This window comes from Gopherus flavomarginatus, chromosome 1, assembly GCF_025201925.1.
Source record: "Gopherus flavomarginatus isolate rGopFla2 chromosome 1, rGopFla2.mat.asm, whole genome shotgun sequence".
NCBI lineage: Eukaryota > Metazoa > Chordata > Testudines > Testudinidae > Gopherus > Gopherus flavomarginatus.
This window is the reverse complement of record NC_066617.1, coordinates 53,957,790-53,975,181: the sequence shown is the minus strand read 5'-3', so window position 1 is coordinate 53,975,181 and position 17,392 is coordinate 53,957,790. Positions and strand designations below refer to the sequence as shown.

Below are 17,392 nucleotides of genomic sequence, written 5' to 3'. Positions count from 1 at the left end.
GTATTTTGTAAATAGGAAAAGCTTCATTGTAATTGGTTTCCTTTCAGCAATCTAATTGTGTGCAGATACATTTCTCATAAAGCAACCTAAAGGGCTAATTTATTGACATCACTGCATTACTCCAGTTCTTGCTGGTGTAACTGAGATCACTGGACCTGGAAATTATAAAGTTTTCTTTCAGGCACACAGCTTCATCCATCCCACAGAGTGCACTAAATAATTCACAGCACAATATAGGGCAAGATTGAGATCAAATATACATTTGTGCAGAAACACAATACAGTCTGGGCCTATGGCAACACACTGAGACATAGTCTTGAGACTACTTGCAGACTGAGGCAGTACCCAACGAGAGGAAGAGTGACAGAATTTAACCCATTGTGTTGCCATAAAACCTATATACCACCTCACAAAGAGCATTTAACAATACATGATTGACTCATGGCAACATGCTGGGCCAGATTCCACCATTTGTACTCATGTTGGGTGGTGCCTTACTCCACAAACAGTTCCAAGAATCTGGCTCAGTGTGCTGCCATAAGCCTATACTGCATGATGTTCTCACATTAATGTACATAATCGCCTTATGCTGTGCTGTGAGTCACTTCCTCATTAAGTTTTCTGTGAGGCGCATGTAGTGATGATGACAAGCGTTAGTGATGCGTATAGAACTAATGAAAACTTTACATCTTGCAAAGACCTTCAGAGTCTAATGTTTGATAGAGTGATAAATTAGACCTCTATGCTACTTTATAAAAAAAATGTATCCACAAACAATTGGATATTTTAATGGAAACCAATTACAATGGAGTTTTGCCACTCTTCCAACCCAGTTCTACCACCCTTTATTTAGTTAAAGCAGAACTTCCCTATGCAAGAAGTTTGAACTTCAGAGAAGATTTTTGTAGTTTAAAATTAAAGAAATGTGAAATCTTAGAAGTACAATGCCAATATTTGGATTTTTGGGAGGTAAAAATGTTAATGTTCTGCCACACTATTTCATCTTCATGAGTGCTGTGTACTAGTACTTCCAGGAAGCTGTTAAACGCTCAACAAAAGCAGCATAATAAAATTGCCACTGACCTAAGAAAATGTCAAATGGAAGAATTTCACCCCCTTAATTTTTTGGCTACTACAATGAATAAAATATATATACACATATATATACACATACATACATACATATACATACACATACATACATATACATACACATACATACATATACATACACATACACACACATATAAAACCGTACAGCACTAATGATTCCATTGAAAGTCAGAAAAGCAAGTAAAATCTACTTCACTTCAGCCCCATAATGCAATCTTTTCAAACCAGCAGGTAACCTGATTAAAAATGAGCATTAAACACAGTGGGATGAGTTAAGAGCCCAGTGACTGTCTTAAATCGGTATGGGTCTGTTTTATGATGAAAACCTTACAGTCACATCTTGAAACTGCAGGTGCATTGCAGACCCTGACGGCTGAGGTCTGCTTGTGATCTCTAATATGGTTCTCAGCAGTATATCTAGCAGGCTGTTCACAATCACATCTATTTCTTCCAAGATGGATTTTTCCTAAGATAAAGAAAATTATTTTTTCAGATTGCTATTATTGAAAAAGGAACAGACACATGCAGAATTTTCCCTAGGACAGTGTTAACGCCTGGATTAGTTTAGTTGAGGTGAGAATTAGTTTTCATCATGGCTGCTGCACTTTATAAACCTCAGTAACATTTTCTACCCAAGATAACATAGTCATTCCATTTACTTGAATCCTCTGTTCTCAAATGAATTATGTTACTGATATATAGAAGACAGTTATAAAAACAGGAGTCTAAGTACTCATCATACAACATAATCCTTTTTCCAAGGTACAGTATAAAGGAAAGTAGTACATGGTTTATGAAGGCTATTTGGCTAAGATTTTTAAAGTCAACACTCATACATTTTAGCCATAGAAACTGACAGAGGAGATTTAAAGTCTAAAGCATAGAGAATTCTGTTTTGAATACTTTATGTGATCAGCAAAGAAACTACCACCAAAAACCAACAGATGGGTACTAAGTATAGCAACTTTTTAAGGCCAAATACCCAGTAACGACCAGCTACTTTGCAGCACTCCAATGACAGAAAGCAAACATATATCTGGCCAGTTACACAAGTTTATAGCTGATTTGCATCATCAGAATAATGCAAAGGAGCCACAGAATAGACCATTGACCATGGCCATAAATGTTAACTAACAAGGAAGAACAAAGTTAGTGCAATGTTAAAGTTGCATAGTTATTACAAAAACCAGGAAACATATTTTAATTTTGCTATCTTACACATATGTAGCAATCTCCCCATTTTAGTTTTCAAATTAAATTTTTATTATATTTGTTATTCATTTTATTTAATTAATGTACCTATTAATTTATTTTTATTTTATATAATCATTGATTACATTTTCACCCATTTACCAAATGGTAGCAGATTTTGGGTCTTGCAGGTCAATTTTCTATTGGAGAAGAAATCAGCAACACAGAATCTGGGTATTTTCTTAGTGTAACTTCTTTTAGTTACACTTTATACATCAGTCCTTGAACAGAGGTGATCACATATGACACATAAGCAATCCTATCTTCCAGTAATCTCTGCCCAAACAATCTGGTCCAAGAATTCCACCTCTCTTTTTAGAGGTCAAGGAAGGGAATAAACTCTCCTGCTGTAAGGCAACAGCTCTCCCAAGAGAACCTGCATTACAAAATAAACCCTGCATTTCTTCAAAGACTGTATGCTGCTCGCATACTAAGAATAAGAACTTGTAGGACCATGTGGAAACAGCACCATCTGGTGATTCCTGTCAAAACAATATGTTAATGTTCATGGCCCCAGTCCTTGAAGGTAATTCATGAGTGTGCATACTCCCTTTAAGAGATACGGGCCTGTCTTAAAATATGTACCATATTCCTAGGATTTGCAATTTAGTTAATATTTCTGTAAAACCCTGAACTTCTGCACTTCCTGAGTTTATTTAATTTTTACTCAACATTCTTAATGTCATATTAATTTAAATTTCAGTTAGTTTGGGAGGCTGATTTCTTTTACTGATTTTTACAAAAAGCAACTTATTGTGATAGTAAATATTAACATTTGAATGGTCCCAGTTATTCTTTGTGCACCTGTGCTACAACTGCCAGTTGCTTTCCCTCAGGCAAGGACACAAATACAAGTTCTGAGAAATCATGTGGTGGCTTCCCTCAAAACACTAACATATCCTCTCTGTCTTGTCTTGATTAGTCACAGACAGCTAGCCCGTATCCAAGCCCTTAGTATAAACACTGGGTTATTGGCTTCACTTCTCTGGCCTGGTCAAACATGGAGACATAGCATAATGAATGCAATGTGGTCTATTGTCTCACCACTCACCCTCTCAGTGCTACAAGTTGAGCAAAAGGGGTGACAATACAGACTCTCTGCAAATAAGAACCCTGAGGCAGAGAAACAATTGCCTACAACTATCCCTGAGCAATATTTCTAGTGGCCAAAAAATGGAGCTATTTAATAGCAATTCATCCATCCATACTAGGATCTACAAACAAGTCAACAAAATCTCATGGTCAATGGTATCAAAAGCTGCTTATAGATCTAAAAGAGTCTGCAGACACTACCTCTATCCATTGCTATGGTAAGAACACCAGTTAAGGCAGCTGCCTCAAGTTTTCTGTTACCTTTCCTCAAAATGGGAGATTTGGACACTCATTTATTACTAGAGTAAAAATCTGGCTTCTTGAACATTGATCTCCCCACGATTTCTAGTGCCTCACCCTCTGTAGGGAAATGCTGACAACTTCAGTTAACTATGGACCAGTAATTCATCATTGCTCTCTTTTTCTCACCACCCTAGAGAGACAAAATTGTAGCACAAAGCTGCACACCTGCACCTCTCTGAGCTCAATCAGTTGTAACTGAAGCTTTTTTCCGCCCTCAATACACTGTTCTGTTTCCATGGCAGTAGACTGCTCTGTCCCTAGCTGAGCAATTTTATCTGCAAAATAACGTGACATTTCTTCACAGCAAGAAACACTTGACTCTGTAACCAAATAGAGACAACCAGCAAATAGTCCAATTAACTCTTTTGCGTGGGACTTTGCAGATGCTATGATGGAAGTGAAGAAATTTGTCTTTGCCTCCCTCACAGCCAGAGCATCTGTTCTTTAAACAACTCAAAAAAATCCTCTATGTCGCTATTGTTTGGACTCAGCAGGAGTCTGGGGCCCTAGCCATTTCCTCTCTCTCTTCACCTGTAAATCCAGGTGACTTATGAAGTCAGAGCCAGCACACAGTTTACTTAGGGTCTGCTGTATCAATACGGGAGGACAAATGATTATTATGAACTCCTACCAAATTATTGTCAGAGGGCAATGGAAGAATAACCTCATCCTTCAAAGCTGCCTGGAAATGGTTTCCGAAAGCAGACCATCCAAACATTTTCATCGCCCTGTCAAGACAAGCATATTCCAACTTCAGACCAAAAGAGACAGTGGTCAGTCTGTAGCTGAGGAGTAATATCTCTCCAATCTACACTCGTGACCCCAACATCAGAGTGTTTAGAGTAAGTCCAATGTTTATCTTGGCAGCTGTGAAACTGTGAATTGATCCCGAAAATTCAACACCGATAACACAGTGATTGAAATGTCTAGGTACTATCAAGTCTCAGTGACTCAAGTGAGGAACATGATCAGCTCAGCCTCTGACTTAGAGAGGGACAACCTACATAACACCACCAACCATGTACTTTGTCCATCTTTGGACCCTGGCCAGGAGGACACATTCAATGTGACATAGCTTCAGGATGCAAGATCTCTTGTATTTGGAGGCGAGATGAAAAAAACATAGCTACCCACCAGCCTAGATCATGTATCACCTCATTCTGAACTATATACCTTTCCAGGGCAGCTGCAACAAAAATGTGTCAAAATAACAGCTCCATATCAAGTCATAGATGGTATTATCCAACATCATGAAATGGAGATCCAGATCCAATGTCCTGCATTCCCGACAATTGTTATAATGTGAGACCAAAGGAATTGAGACTAACCATGCTGGTCATGGTTCACACTTACTACACTGATTAGTGTATGTTGCTATTTTCTTCTTGCCTTGTCTCTCTCTCTACCACAGGGATTGAGGGGACCTAACCCTCACAATCAGGATACTTCTCCATATCCCCAATATGCAGCACTGTCATTCAACCTTCACGGCCAACCTAGGACGGCCTTCAGAGGGATGCAGCCATCACAGCTAGATGCCCCAATAAGAACACTGAGACCCATCAGCAAAGTCCATCATAACCAATAGCCCCACAAACAGTCTCCAAATATATCAGATCAGCCCTCTCCAACAGTGCATAGATTAGCTCAGAGCACATCCTCTTCACTTATCCTACATGAATAAATGGTCTATTAATTCCAACACACTTCCAAACCACTGTGGGTCAACCTTCAAATTGACAGCACAATGATCCCAGCAGGACAGTTCTACTAGAGGGGTCTATCCAAAGGGCTAAGAGTCCATCACAACTGGTGACTCAACAGTCCCATAAGAGCAACCCAACACAAATGATCAATCCTGTTAAACCCTTTCATAAATTTCTTCCTTGCCTACTCCACTCAGTCCCTGGGCTTTTAAACAGTCCTCTTATCCTCCATCTATGAACTCATTAAGAACATCATCTTTCTCACAGTCAGTACACCCTTTCATATCTACTCTCCATGAATGGGTCACCCAACTCAATCCCTTCATCCAATACACACACAAGAACTATCGTCAGAATGTCAGCTTCCAACAAACCCACCAAAACAAGGTCAATAATAAGGGCCAGATCAGGCTACATGTGGAGAAGCAGCCCTGGGTCCCTCGATTCTTGCTTGGCTGTAGTAAGCGTCCCTCTTAAAAGATCTCCCTAGTTTGCTCTTCTCAATGGAAAAATAGCAGGGCAGGCTGCAAGTGAAGAAGCATTTCTGACTCTAAACTTTCTCAAGTCCAAGTGGGCTGAAACAGGAAGGTGGCCTCTTTTAAAGTTCCTACAACCTTAAAATATGGGCCTGACAAGAAGGTGCTATTTATAACAGAATTTATAACTTAAACCAGACAATCTTTCTCTGTTTCTCTTTTAAAACAGATCTGAATTACTGTATGTTAGAACACTGGAACAGTGTCAAAGCTCAGCAGAACACAGAGTGCTAGATTAAAAATACTCTTGCAACAGTCCAAAAAATTGATGAAAAATCAAACTGACACATTCATGAAGGTTCCATTCGTAGAGAATGCTCTAAATGTCACTTTTTGTTCAAGGGACAGTTTATTTTATTATGAGGAGCCAAATAATGAAGTTAAAAAAAAACTACTGTTCATAACCTGAATTTACTTACTGAGCTATTTTTCTTTATGAAACAAAATATGTTGCTAAGGATACGTGCACACATTGTAAGATCCTTCTGCTCTTGTAAATGCATGTGGAGGTGATGTAAAACTACTGGAAGAAGAATATATCTGGAATCTGCAAGGAGAGAGAAAGGGTATGAGTGGACTCCTTTCATGACACTTTCATTTTATATATATTTTAATAAAATATAATCATATATAAACTGTAAATGTGTCTTATATCCATACAAATATTCCTGAACATCAGATGCTTTCAGAAGCTTCACACCATATCATAACAAATACAAAAATTTCACGTACTACCTTTTCCTGAGTAAGAAGAAATCGCCTCTAGATATATACATTACTGTGTGTGAAATAAAACTACATATTTATACAACTTTCATGCAGAAAACGTTAGCATAATAATGTAGGTATAGGAAATGACATGGAAACTATTTCCTCCTACTTCCTCGTTTGTCACTGGCCTCTTTTGAAACTATATCACTTTCCAAATTCAGATCTAATTTACTGTCCACTACTAACCTCAGTTCTTTTTCACTAATACTGCTTTTCAGATTTCTCCCTCCTACTGAGACTGTGTAATACAAATTATTTGTCTCTATTGGAATTAACCTGCATTTTTCCTAGCTGAATTTCATTTTGCTCCCAGTCCTTTTGTTATCATTTTTCTTTTCTGACTTCTCACAATTTAGTATCAGCTGTGAATTTCACTCATGTACTGTTTACTTCCTTTTCTGATTATTAATTAAGATATTAAATGAGAGCAGTCCTAACACTGATTTCTGTGGTGCTATACTAGACACCACCTTCCTTCCTGACAGATGGAACTTGTTTTTATCCTTTGTTTTAAGTTACTCTAGACACACACATACTTATATATATATATATATATATAAAACATACACACACACATATATTTGAGACACTTTTTATTTTAAATCTACTCTAATTAGTATTTCTATTAAGATATTTTAAAAACTAAACCCACTGCTGCCATTAATTCATTAAGTTTGCCATTATTTCACTAAAGGAAGCAAGTTTGTCTAGCCAGAACATTTTTTATAAACTCATGTTGCCAATTGCTTACTATTCCATTAACCTCTGAATGATCAATGATTTGTTTCTCTTTTACTATTTAATCTACTTTTAAAAAGGATACAGAAGTTTGATTTACGGGATAGTAGTCTCTACCAGGATTAAGCTTCTTTCCTACACTGAAAATTACCGCTGCTCTGCTTTTCCTCCAGGTCTTCCCTCATTGTCATTGCGTCAGTAAGTTCATTTGCTAGTTACCTATATAACCTTAGACAAGTGCCATAAGGACCTGTGGCTTTGAAAACGCATTTCGAAGTACTGTACTCCTTGTCTGCTCTTTAACTATTTTACAGGATCTCCTATCCTTGCTAGTTATTCACGTGGAAGCAAAATTTAGCACCTCAGCTGTCTATGAGACATCTTTAATTTGACTCCCCTCCTTATTTATTAGTAGACTTCTTATCAAGTTTACTTTTGCAAAAGTGCCTTGGAAATCTAAAGTGCCACAAATGGCTAAGACCTGTGTTTTACACCTCAAATAAAAGATGGCATAATCAAAAGCACAAAGCCATCTAATACTACGCTGACTGACTTTGACTGACTCAGGGAAGGAGGGGATAGTGCCACCTACTGAGTTACTCGGATCACTTCCTGCACCACCTAAAGGCCATGTTCCTTAAAAATGTCTAACCGAAAAAACTGATCTGTCACAATTGCTTTAGGTTGTGAGATCTGATGAGATCACTGAACAGGATGAGATAACTATAGTCTCCACCACTAAAACCTATTCGTGAAAGTTCAGAGACAGCAATGTGTATGTTTTGCCTACAGGCTTTACTGTTTTCTCAACAACTGTCAGGTACGTCAGTCACTGTAGATAGTCAAATTATTGAATGCTCGTACAGCCCAATATTTAGAAGCCTTAGCCATTGGCCACTCTGTCCTAATTCCCCTTACCCGCTCCAAAAATCAAATTAGCTGACTGTTTAAAATGTTAATACTCTTTTAAAAATATTATACAGAAATTGGAAAAATACAATTTTCACGACATCAATCTTTCCAAAAGACACTCAGGGCATCTCTGTGCCTTTTTTCTGCAATACTCCTGGCAGAATTCTGTGCCACTACGCACATGTACAATTCAGGTTCCCTGCAGTTTTTTTTAATTCTCAGCTGAGAATACATTCTGCTGGGAGGCACTGCAATTATATCTTTTACCCACCAGGGGCTGCTGTAGCGCAAGAGGAGAGGGCAGCTGACTCAAGGCTGAGCAGCCAGCAGTGGAGAGAGACGGGTCATAGGCTGCTTTCCTCACTGCGCCCTGCCCATAGGGCCAGGTGAGAGGAGACAGGATGAGGGAGGGGAGAGAAGATGGACAGAGCAGGGCACACAGGGCTGCTGGGGATTATGTAGACGGGTTCAGAAGGGCTAGTGGAGGGACAGAGTGGCGTGGGGGCACAGAAATTAGTGGGGTGACAGCACTGAGCCAGAGGCTGCATGAGAGTGGGCGTGCAGGGACATATGGAGATGGGTGGCTGGGGGTGGCTGACTGGGGTGCAGGGACACATGGAGACAGGGGAAGGAGGGTGCAGGGACACACAGGGATGGGGCAGATGGTGCCAGTTGAATGGGAGAGGCTAGAGCCAGAGTTTGCATAGGGAGGGTCCCCAACTCTCTAACAATTCCCCCCCCGCCACAAACAAAACCTGTTCCATACTTCTCCCACCCACAGCTAGCAACCCTCCAGGTTCACTCCCAGGATCCTTCCCAGTGGTTACTTTCCTCGCCCTCTGCTTCTCCGTTATCCCTGACTCCCCCAAATCTTTTTTGTTGCCTGTATTCTTATAGACATACTTGCTAATAGGTATTTTGAAATAAATTACTCAAATAATTGAAACAGGCATGATTATATTGTGTTATTTTGACAAATAAAATATGCCGAATTTTGTAATATTGTGCACAGGATTTTTAGTTCATTGCTACGTTACTAATTACAACCTAGACCTTGTAGACAGAAAGAATTTAAAAAATTCAATTAACTTTTCAGTATGTATTCTGTTTGTATTTTATTTTTCTTTCTGCTTGAGCATGAAAATCAAGGAAACCATTTGCTTTTTTTAAAATCAGTTTCATTTGCACACACTCAATTTTGCATTTATTAGGTTGGAAGCACTGTGTGGGAATGTTTAGTTGCACAAGAAGAAAAACAATTCCCACTGGAATTCTGAAAAACAGACAGACATTTCTGGTCTGTCTAAACAGAGCATTTCAATTTCCAGAGCTCTTAGTCTGACACTTTTCATAAAGCATTATTTTCATTTTAAAAGTAGTACTAGATAGAGTGAAAACTCCACCAGAGAGGTCCTTTGGGGCCATCTGCCTGTCCCAAGTCAGGATAAAGGAGGAGGGCTGGGCGTGGGGCTAGCAACTCCACCTCGTAAAAAATCAACCTGCTACAGAAACGCCAACAATAGAGACAACAGAGACTTTTACCCTGGAAAAAGAACAGTCTTCAACTCGAAGATGCATGACGCTGGGTGGTAAAAGCCGTGAGGAAGCCACTAAGCCGATTACCCTTCTTGCAACCAGGAGGATTACCAGAGGCACATGGAACGTGAGGACCATGTACGAGTCAGGAAAGATGGCGCAGGTTGCAGCTGAGATGAGGAGCAACAACCTGACCCTATTAGGCATTAGCGAGACAAGATGGACGCAAGCGGGACAGAGATGACTGTTGACAGGAGAGCTGTTGCTGTATTCAGGACATGAAGAGAGCGATGCACCCCACACACAGGGAGTAGGCTTCGTGTTGTCCAAGCAGGCACAGAGCACTGATTGGTTGGGAGGCACATGGTCCCAGGATCATCACAGCATCCTTCAGAACTAAAATGAAGAGGATTAAGATGAATGTTGTTCAGTGCTACACTCCAACTAACGACAGCAAAGAGGAGGACAAAGATTATTTTTACAACAGACTCCAGAAAATATTAGAGATTCTCCCAGACAAAGACATCATCATCCTTACGGGAGACTTTAATGCCAAAATTGGACCTGACAACACAGGATATGAACAAATCATGGGGAACCACGCTCTGGGAGAGATGAGTGAGAATGGAGAGAGATTTTTGGATCTGTGTGCACTTAACAACCTGGTCATAGGAAGTAGCATCTTTCCTCACAAGCGGATCCACAACAGTACCTGGGTATCACCAGCAGGCACGACAGAAAATCAGATCTATCATGTTTGCATTAGCAAGAAGTTCAGAAGATCCTTCCAGGACGTTAGAGTTAGAGGAGCAGACGCGGCATCCGACCATCACTTAGTGATGGCCAGATTGAAGCTGAAGCTGAAAAAGAACTGGATAGACGCGTCAGACAGAAGAGTGAAATACAACGTCAGCCTTCTGAAGGACCATAAGACCAAGGAAGATTTTGGACTGACACTGAAGAATAAGTTTTCAGTATTACAGGATCGGTCTGAGGAAGACAGTGTACTAAACAGATGGCAGAAAGTGAGAGAGACACTTAGGTCAGTATGCCAGGAAGTGCTTGGAATTAAGAAACACCAGCAGAAAGAGTGGATCACAGCAGAGACCTTGATCAAGACAGAAGACAGAAAGAAGAAGGCGGCAGCAGTCAATAACAGCAGGACTAGAGCAGCAAAGGCCAAGCTCAAAAAGAGTATGCTGAAGCCCATAGAGCAGTGAAGAGGAATATCAGGAAGGACAAGAGAGAGTATGTGGATGAACTGGCAGCAGAAGCAGAGCAGGCAGCATACAGCGGTAATATGAAACAGCTGTATGATACTACCAAGCGACTCTCTGGAAAGTTCAGCAAGCCAGAACGTCCCGTTAAAGACAAGCAGGGAAAGTCTATAATAGGAATAGAACAACAGATGAACAGATGGGCGGAGCACTTTGAGGAACTCCTGAACAGACCAGCACCATCAAATCCACCAGATATCAACCCAGCCAATGAGGACCTCCCAATTAATTGCGATAAACCAACCAGAGATGAGATCAGAAAAGCCATCACCGTGATGAAGAATAGGAAGGCTGCTGGACCTGATGACATCCCAGCAGAGGCCCTGAAAGCAGACCTGGATGCTTCAGTGGAAATGCTGTACCCCCTCTTTGAGAAGATATGGGAAGAAGAAGTGATTCCAGTAGACTGGAAAGAGGGATATCTCATTAAAATCCCCAAGAAAGGAGATCTTAGCAACTGTGCCAATTATAGAGGAATCACACTCCTGTCAGTGCCAGGGAAGGTCTTCAACTGAGTCCTCTTAGACAGAATGAAGGATGCCGTCGATCCACAGCTACGAGATGAATAGGCAGGTTTCCAGCAGAATAGATCATGCACGGACCAGATAGCAACGCTTCGCATCATAGTCGAGCAGTCCACGGAGTGGAACTCCGCGTTGTACATCAACTTTGTTGATTATGAGAAAGTGTTCGATAGCGTGGATCGAGAGACCCTCTGGAAGCTCCTTCGGCACTACGGCATCCCAGCAAAGGTGGTCAACCTGATCAAGAACTCATATGACGGTATACACTGTAGAGTGATCCATGGAGGGCAGCTTACTAACAGTTTCCAGGTGCAAACTGGAGTCAGGCAAGGATGCTTGTTGTCACCATTTCTCTTTCTCCTCATCATCGATTGGATTATGAAGACATACACTTACGAGCGTAGGAACGGAATCCAGTGGACGTTGTGGACCCAGCTTGATGACCTGGACTTTGCTGACGACCTTGCACTCCTTTCGCACAGTAAACAGCAGATGCAAGAGAAGACCAACATAGTGGCAGCCACGTCATCACAGGTTGGCCTCAACATTCACAAGGACAAGACCAAGATCCTTAGGATTAACTCCATCAGCAATGACCCAGTCACACTGAATGGAAGCCCCCTGGAAGAAGTGCAGTCCTTCACCTACCTAGGTAGCATCATCGACCAGCAGGGTGGCACAGACGCAGACATCAAAGTAAGGATTGGTAAGGCAAGAGCAGTCTTCTTACAGCTCAAGAACATCTGGAGCTCCAGAGAGCTGTCTTTGGCAATAAAAATTCGGCTGTTCAACTCCAATGTGAAATCAGTCCTACTGTATGGAGCTGAAACCTGGAGGACAACCAAAACAACCATTAGGAAGATCCAGATCTTCATTAATAGCTGCCTCAGAAGGATTCTCCAGATCCGCTGGCCACACCATCAGTAACATCCACCTCTTGGAGAGGACCTGTCAACTCCCAGCAGAGGAAGAAATCAGAAGGAGAAGGTGGGGTTGGATAGGACATACACTACGTAAGCAGCCAACTATCACCACCAGACAGGCACTGCGGTGGAACCCCCAAGGCAAGCGGAAAAGAGGCCATCCAAGAAACACCTGGCGACGCGACCTTCAGGCTGATAGCAAAAAAATGGGCTATACCTGGAACCAGCTAGAGCGAATGGCCCAGGATAGAGGACTCTGGAGATCTGTGGTTGGCGGCCCATACCCCGATTGGGGTGATGGGCATGAGTGAGTGAGTGAGATACAGTGAAGAACAAGAAACACTGTTAGGGAGAAACGGTGATTTTTTTTAATTGAAGGGGCATTAGTCAGATGGCTGCAAAAGTGTGTTTGATTGTCTGCCAGGTAAGTACTTAGAGAGAGAGAAGATGGGTGAGGAAGTATCTTTTATTGGACCAACTTCTGCTGATGAAAGAGGTTAGCCTTTGGCCATGGCTACACTGGCGGTTTACAGCGCTGCAACTTTCGCGCTCAGGGATATGAAAAAAACACTCCCCTGAGTGCTGCAAGATACAGCGCTGTAAAGCCTCAGTGTAATCAGTGCCGTAGCGCTGGGAGTGCAGCTCCCAGTGCTGCAAGCTACACCCATAGAGGATGTGGTTTACGTGCAGCGCTGGGAGAGCTCTCTCCCAGCGCTGGCACTGCGACCACACTCGAAACTTCAAAGCGCTGCCATGCAGCGCTGCTGGGGCAGGACTTTGAAGTGCAAGTGTAGCCATACCCTTTGAGCTTACATGGAGCTCTTTTTCAGGTACTTACAAAGATACAGATATATTAATGACTGAAAGATTTATCTCTGAATTTATATAGGTTTTCAACTGAATGTAAGGATTACACAATTAATGCTCTTTTGATGGGCAGTGTAACCTCACATAAACCTATCCACAGTGGGATGAACTGAGGTAAAGATCAGCCCCCAAAAGAAAACAGTTGGGTAATACATTTTCCATTCTGTACCTTGTCTTCCTCTAATTTCTTACTGTAATAATACAGTGAGTATTAAAGAGAAACAGAATGTAGGGAAGCAAGAAAAGGAATCTATTTAGGCACTATTCCGTGGGGATCCTTGCTTCTCTCGATACTGGTGATGTGATGAGGAAGATGTGAGACAAGGAGACTAACTTCAAGGTGTACCCCAACTTCAGGATCTCCAGTACCCATCTGTTTGATGTATAGTGAAGCCAAGGGTCTATAAATTATGAGATTCCTCCTCCCAGGACGCTATCTGGTTGAATGCAATACCCACTGTAGTCACACTGAAAGTTTCAATCAGGAAAAGGAGAAGTTATCACCTCTATAAAGTTTCCCTCTGGGATTGCAATTCCATGATTTGCCTCTGCAATAATGAAGTCTCTTCTCTCATACCTTTGCTGAGAGGGATGACAGGATGCTTGGTTCTGTGTGAGGACCTGTAGCACCAGCTAGGTTTAATCTGGAGTGCATGGAGAATGTTTAGACAGGGTCAGCTCCAGGCACCAGCCAAGCAAGCTCGTGCTTGGGGCGGCAGATTCTAACGGGCAGCTTCCGCCCAATCTTAGGGCGGCACGGCTGCCCAATTTTTTTTTTTTTTGCGCTTTGCCTCCGGGTCCAGCCGCCCTGCACCCAGGGTTTTTTTTTCTTTCTTTCTTTGCTTTGTTGAGCTGCCCTGTGCCCTAGTGTTGTTGTTTGTTTTTTTGTTTTGTTTTTTTTTGCTGGGGCAGCAAAAAAGTCAGAGCCGGCCCTGTGTTTAGACACTTACTACAGACAAGCAGGAGTTGAGGGACCAGGATGTAAATGGTTTACTATTTTCCAGATCAACATATCTTAAATAATTCAGCACAATTTTTATTTTCCCCTATGGAGTCTTAGAGAGGGCTCCCCTCTAGGCCTGGGTTGATGAAAAGTCTACATGCATTTATTTTTAGGAATGGAACATTACAGGACTGAAAGAGGTGAAGACTATGAGCTCCAAGAAATCCTCCCCTAATTGGTGACCGAAATGACACTGTACAATATATTTCCAAGACGTGTCTCTGTTCCCTTATCATTTATACTAGTTGTTCATATTACTGATTTTGGTAATAATTTCTTTCATATCCATTATGCTTAGGACAGAAATTCTCTCTAAATTCCTTTGGTACTCTGCCCTTTCTTCACATTAATACCACATTGTCATTTTTGTCAGGGCTTGTTCTCTTAAAGGAGTATTCATTTTACCAAATCTAGTTTCACTGACACTTTTTTACTAAGAACACTGTATCATAGGCACTGTCCTTATCGTATCATTTCCAGACCAGAGCAGGATACAAAATTCCTTATAGGGAATTAAATACATTTTCTCTTAATTTCATTCTGTAGGCAAGATTCTCTGCTCTGGCTGAGCTGCACACAGTACAGGATAGAGAGAGGGAAGAGCAAAGGTGGCTTTAAGTCACCTTTACACTGCTTTGATTGTGAAGCTTTCAGAGTGATTTAGTGGACATAGTGTATTTGGACTTTCAGAAAGCCTTTGACAAGGTCCCTCATCAAAGGCTCTTAAGCAAAGTAAGCTGTCATGGGATAAGAGGGAAGGTCCTCTCATGGATCAGTAACTGGATAAAAGATAGAAAACAAAGGGTAGAAATAAATGGTCAGTTTTCAGAATGGAGAGAGGTAAATAGTGGTGTCCCCCATGGATCTGTAGTGGGACCAGTACTGTTTAACATGAATGATCTGCAAAAAAAGGTGTAAACAAGGAGTTGGCAAAATTTTCTGACAATACACAATTATTCAAAGTAGTCAAGTCCAAAGCAGACTGCAAAGAGTTACAAAGTGATCTCACAAAACTGGGTGACTGGATACAAAATGGCAGTTGAAATTCAATGTTGATAAATGCAAAATAATGCATATTGGAAAACAATCTGCAAATAAGGGGTTGTACCGTATGACTGGAGAATTGCTAACATAGTTAATTTGTTTTCCTTTCTTAAAAATAGGATCCGGGTAACTACAGGCCTGTTAGTTTAACATCTGTAGTATGCAAGGGCTTGGAAAATATGTTGAAGGAGAAAGTAGTTAAGGATATTGAGGTCAATGGTAATTGGGACAAAATACAGCATGGTTTTACAAAGGGTGGATCATGCCAAATAAACATTATCTCCTTCTTTGAGAAGGTAACAGATTTTTTAGACAAAGGAAACACAGTGGATCTAATTTACCTCAATTTCAGTAAGGCATTTGATACAGTTCCACAAGGGGAATTATTAGTTACATTGGAAAAGATGAAGATCAATATGAAAATTGAAAGGTGGATAAGGAACTGGTTAAAGGGCAGACTACAATGAGTCACACTGAAAGGTCAACTCTCAGGCTGGAGGGAGGTTACTAGTGGAGTTCCTCAGGGATCGGTTTTGGGACCAATCTTTTTATTACTCACCTTGACACAAAAAAGTGGAAATGTGCTAATAAAGTGTGCGGATGACACAAAGTTGGGAGGTATTGCCAACAGAGAGAAGGACCAGGATATCATACAGGAAGATTTGGATGACCTTGTAAATTGTAGTAATAATAATCAGATGAAATTTAATAGTGAAAAGTGCAAGGTAGGTCATGCATTTAGGGATTAACAACAAGAATTTTTGTTATAAGCTGGGGACTCATCAGTCAGAAGTAACAGAGGAGGACTTTGGAGATTTGGTTGATCACAGGATGACTATGAGCCGTCAATGTAATATGGCCGTGAAAAAAGCTAATGCGGTCTTGGGTATTTCCAGTAGAGATAAGGAGCTGTTAGTACCGTTATACAAGGCACTGGTGGTACCTCATCTGGAATACTGTGTGCAGTTCTGGTCTCCCATGTTTAAGAAGGATGAATTCAAACTAGAACAGGTTCAGAGAAGGGCTACTAGGATGATCCCAGGAATGGAAAACCGGTCTTATGAAAAGAGACTCAAAGAGCTTGGCTTGTTTAGCCTAACCAAAAGAGGCTGAGACGAGATAGGATTGCTCTCTATAAATATATCAGAGGGATAAATACCAGGGAGGGAGAGGAATTATTTAAGCTCAGTACCAATGTGGACACAAGAACAAATGGATATAAACTGGCCATCAGGAAGTTTAGACTTGAAATTAGACCAAGGTTTCTAACCATCAGAGGAGTGAAGTTCTGGAACAGCCTTTCAAGGGGAGCAGTGGGGGCAAAAGACATATCTGGCTTCAAGACTATGCTTAATAAGTTTATGGAGCAGATGGTATGATGGGATAGCCTAATTTTGGCAATCAATTGATCTTTGACTATATGCTCAATGGTTGTGATGGGATGTTAGATGGGGTGGAATCTGAGTTACTACAAAGAATTTTTTCCTGGGTGTCTGGCTGGTGAATCTTGCCCACATGCTCACGGTTTAGCTGATTGCCATATTTGGGGTTGGAAAGGAATTTTCCTGCAGGGCAAATTCGACAGAGGCCCTCGGGGTTTATCGTCTTCCTCTGCAGCATGGGGCATGAGTCACTTGCTGGAGAATTCTCTGGAGGATTCTCTGCATCTTGAAGTCTTTAAACCATGATTTGAAGACTCCAATAGCTCAGACATAGGTTAGGGGTTTATTACAGGAATGGGTAAGGTGAGATTCTGTGGCTGGCATCGTGCAGGAGGTCAGACTAGATGATCATAA

General features: G+C 41.2%; 1 protein-coding gene across 6 annotated transcripts in view; it reads right to left on the bottom strand.

Annotated features, from left to right (window-relative positions):
- DOCK4 (dedicator of cytokinesis 4) overlaps nucleotides 1–17,392 on the bottom strand; it is a 423,715-nt gene that overhangs the window by 108,337 nt on the left and 297,986 nt on the right. For all 6 annotated transcript variants that reach the window (XM_050935998.1, XM_050936000.1, XM_050935999.1 and 3 more), the window contains 2 exons: nucleotides 6,421–6,548; nucleotides 1,445–1,579 (listed from right to left, as the gene is read on the bottom strand). In XM_050935998.1, the coding sequence (XP_050791955.1) occupies nucleotides 1,445–1,579; nucleotides 6,421–6,548 (263 nt within the window). The remainder of the gene's footprint in view (nucleotides 1–1,444; nucleotides 1,580–6,420; nucleotides 6,549–17,392) is intronic.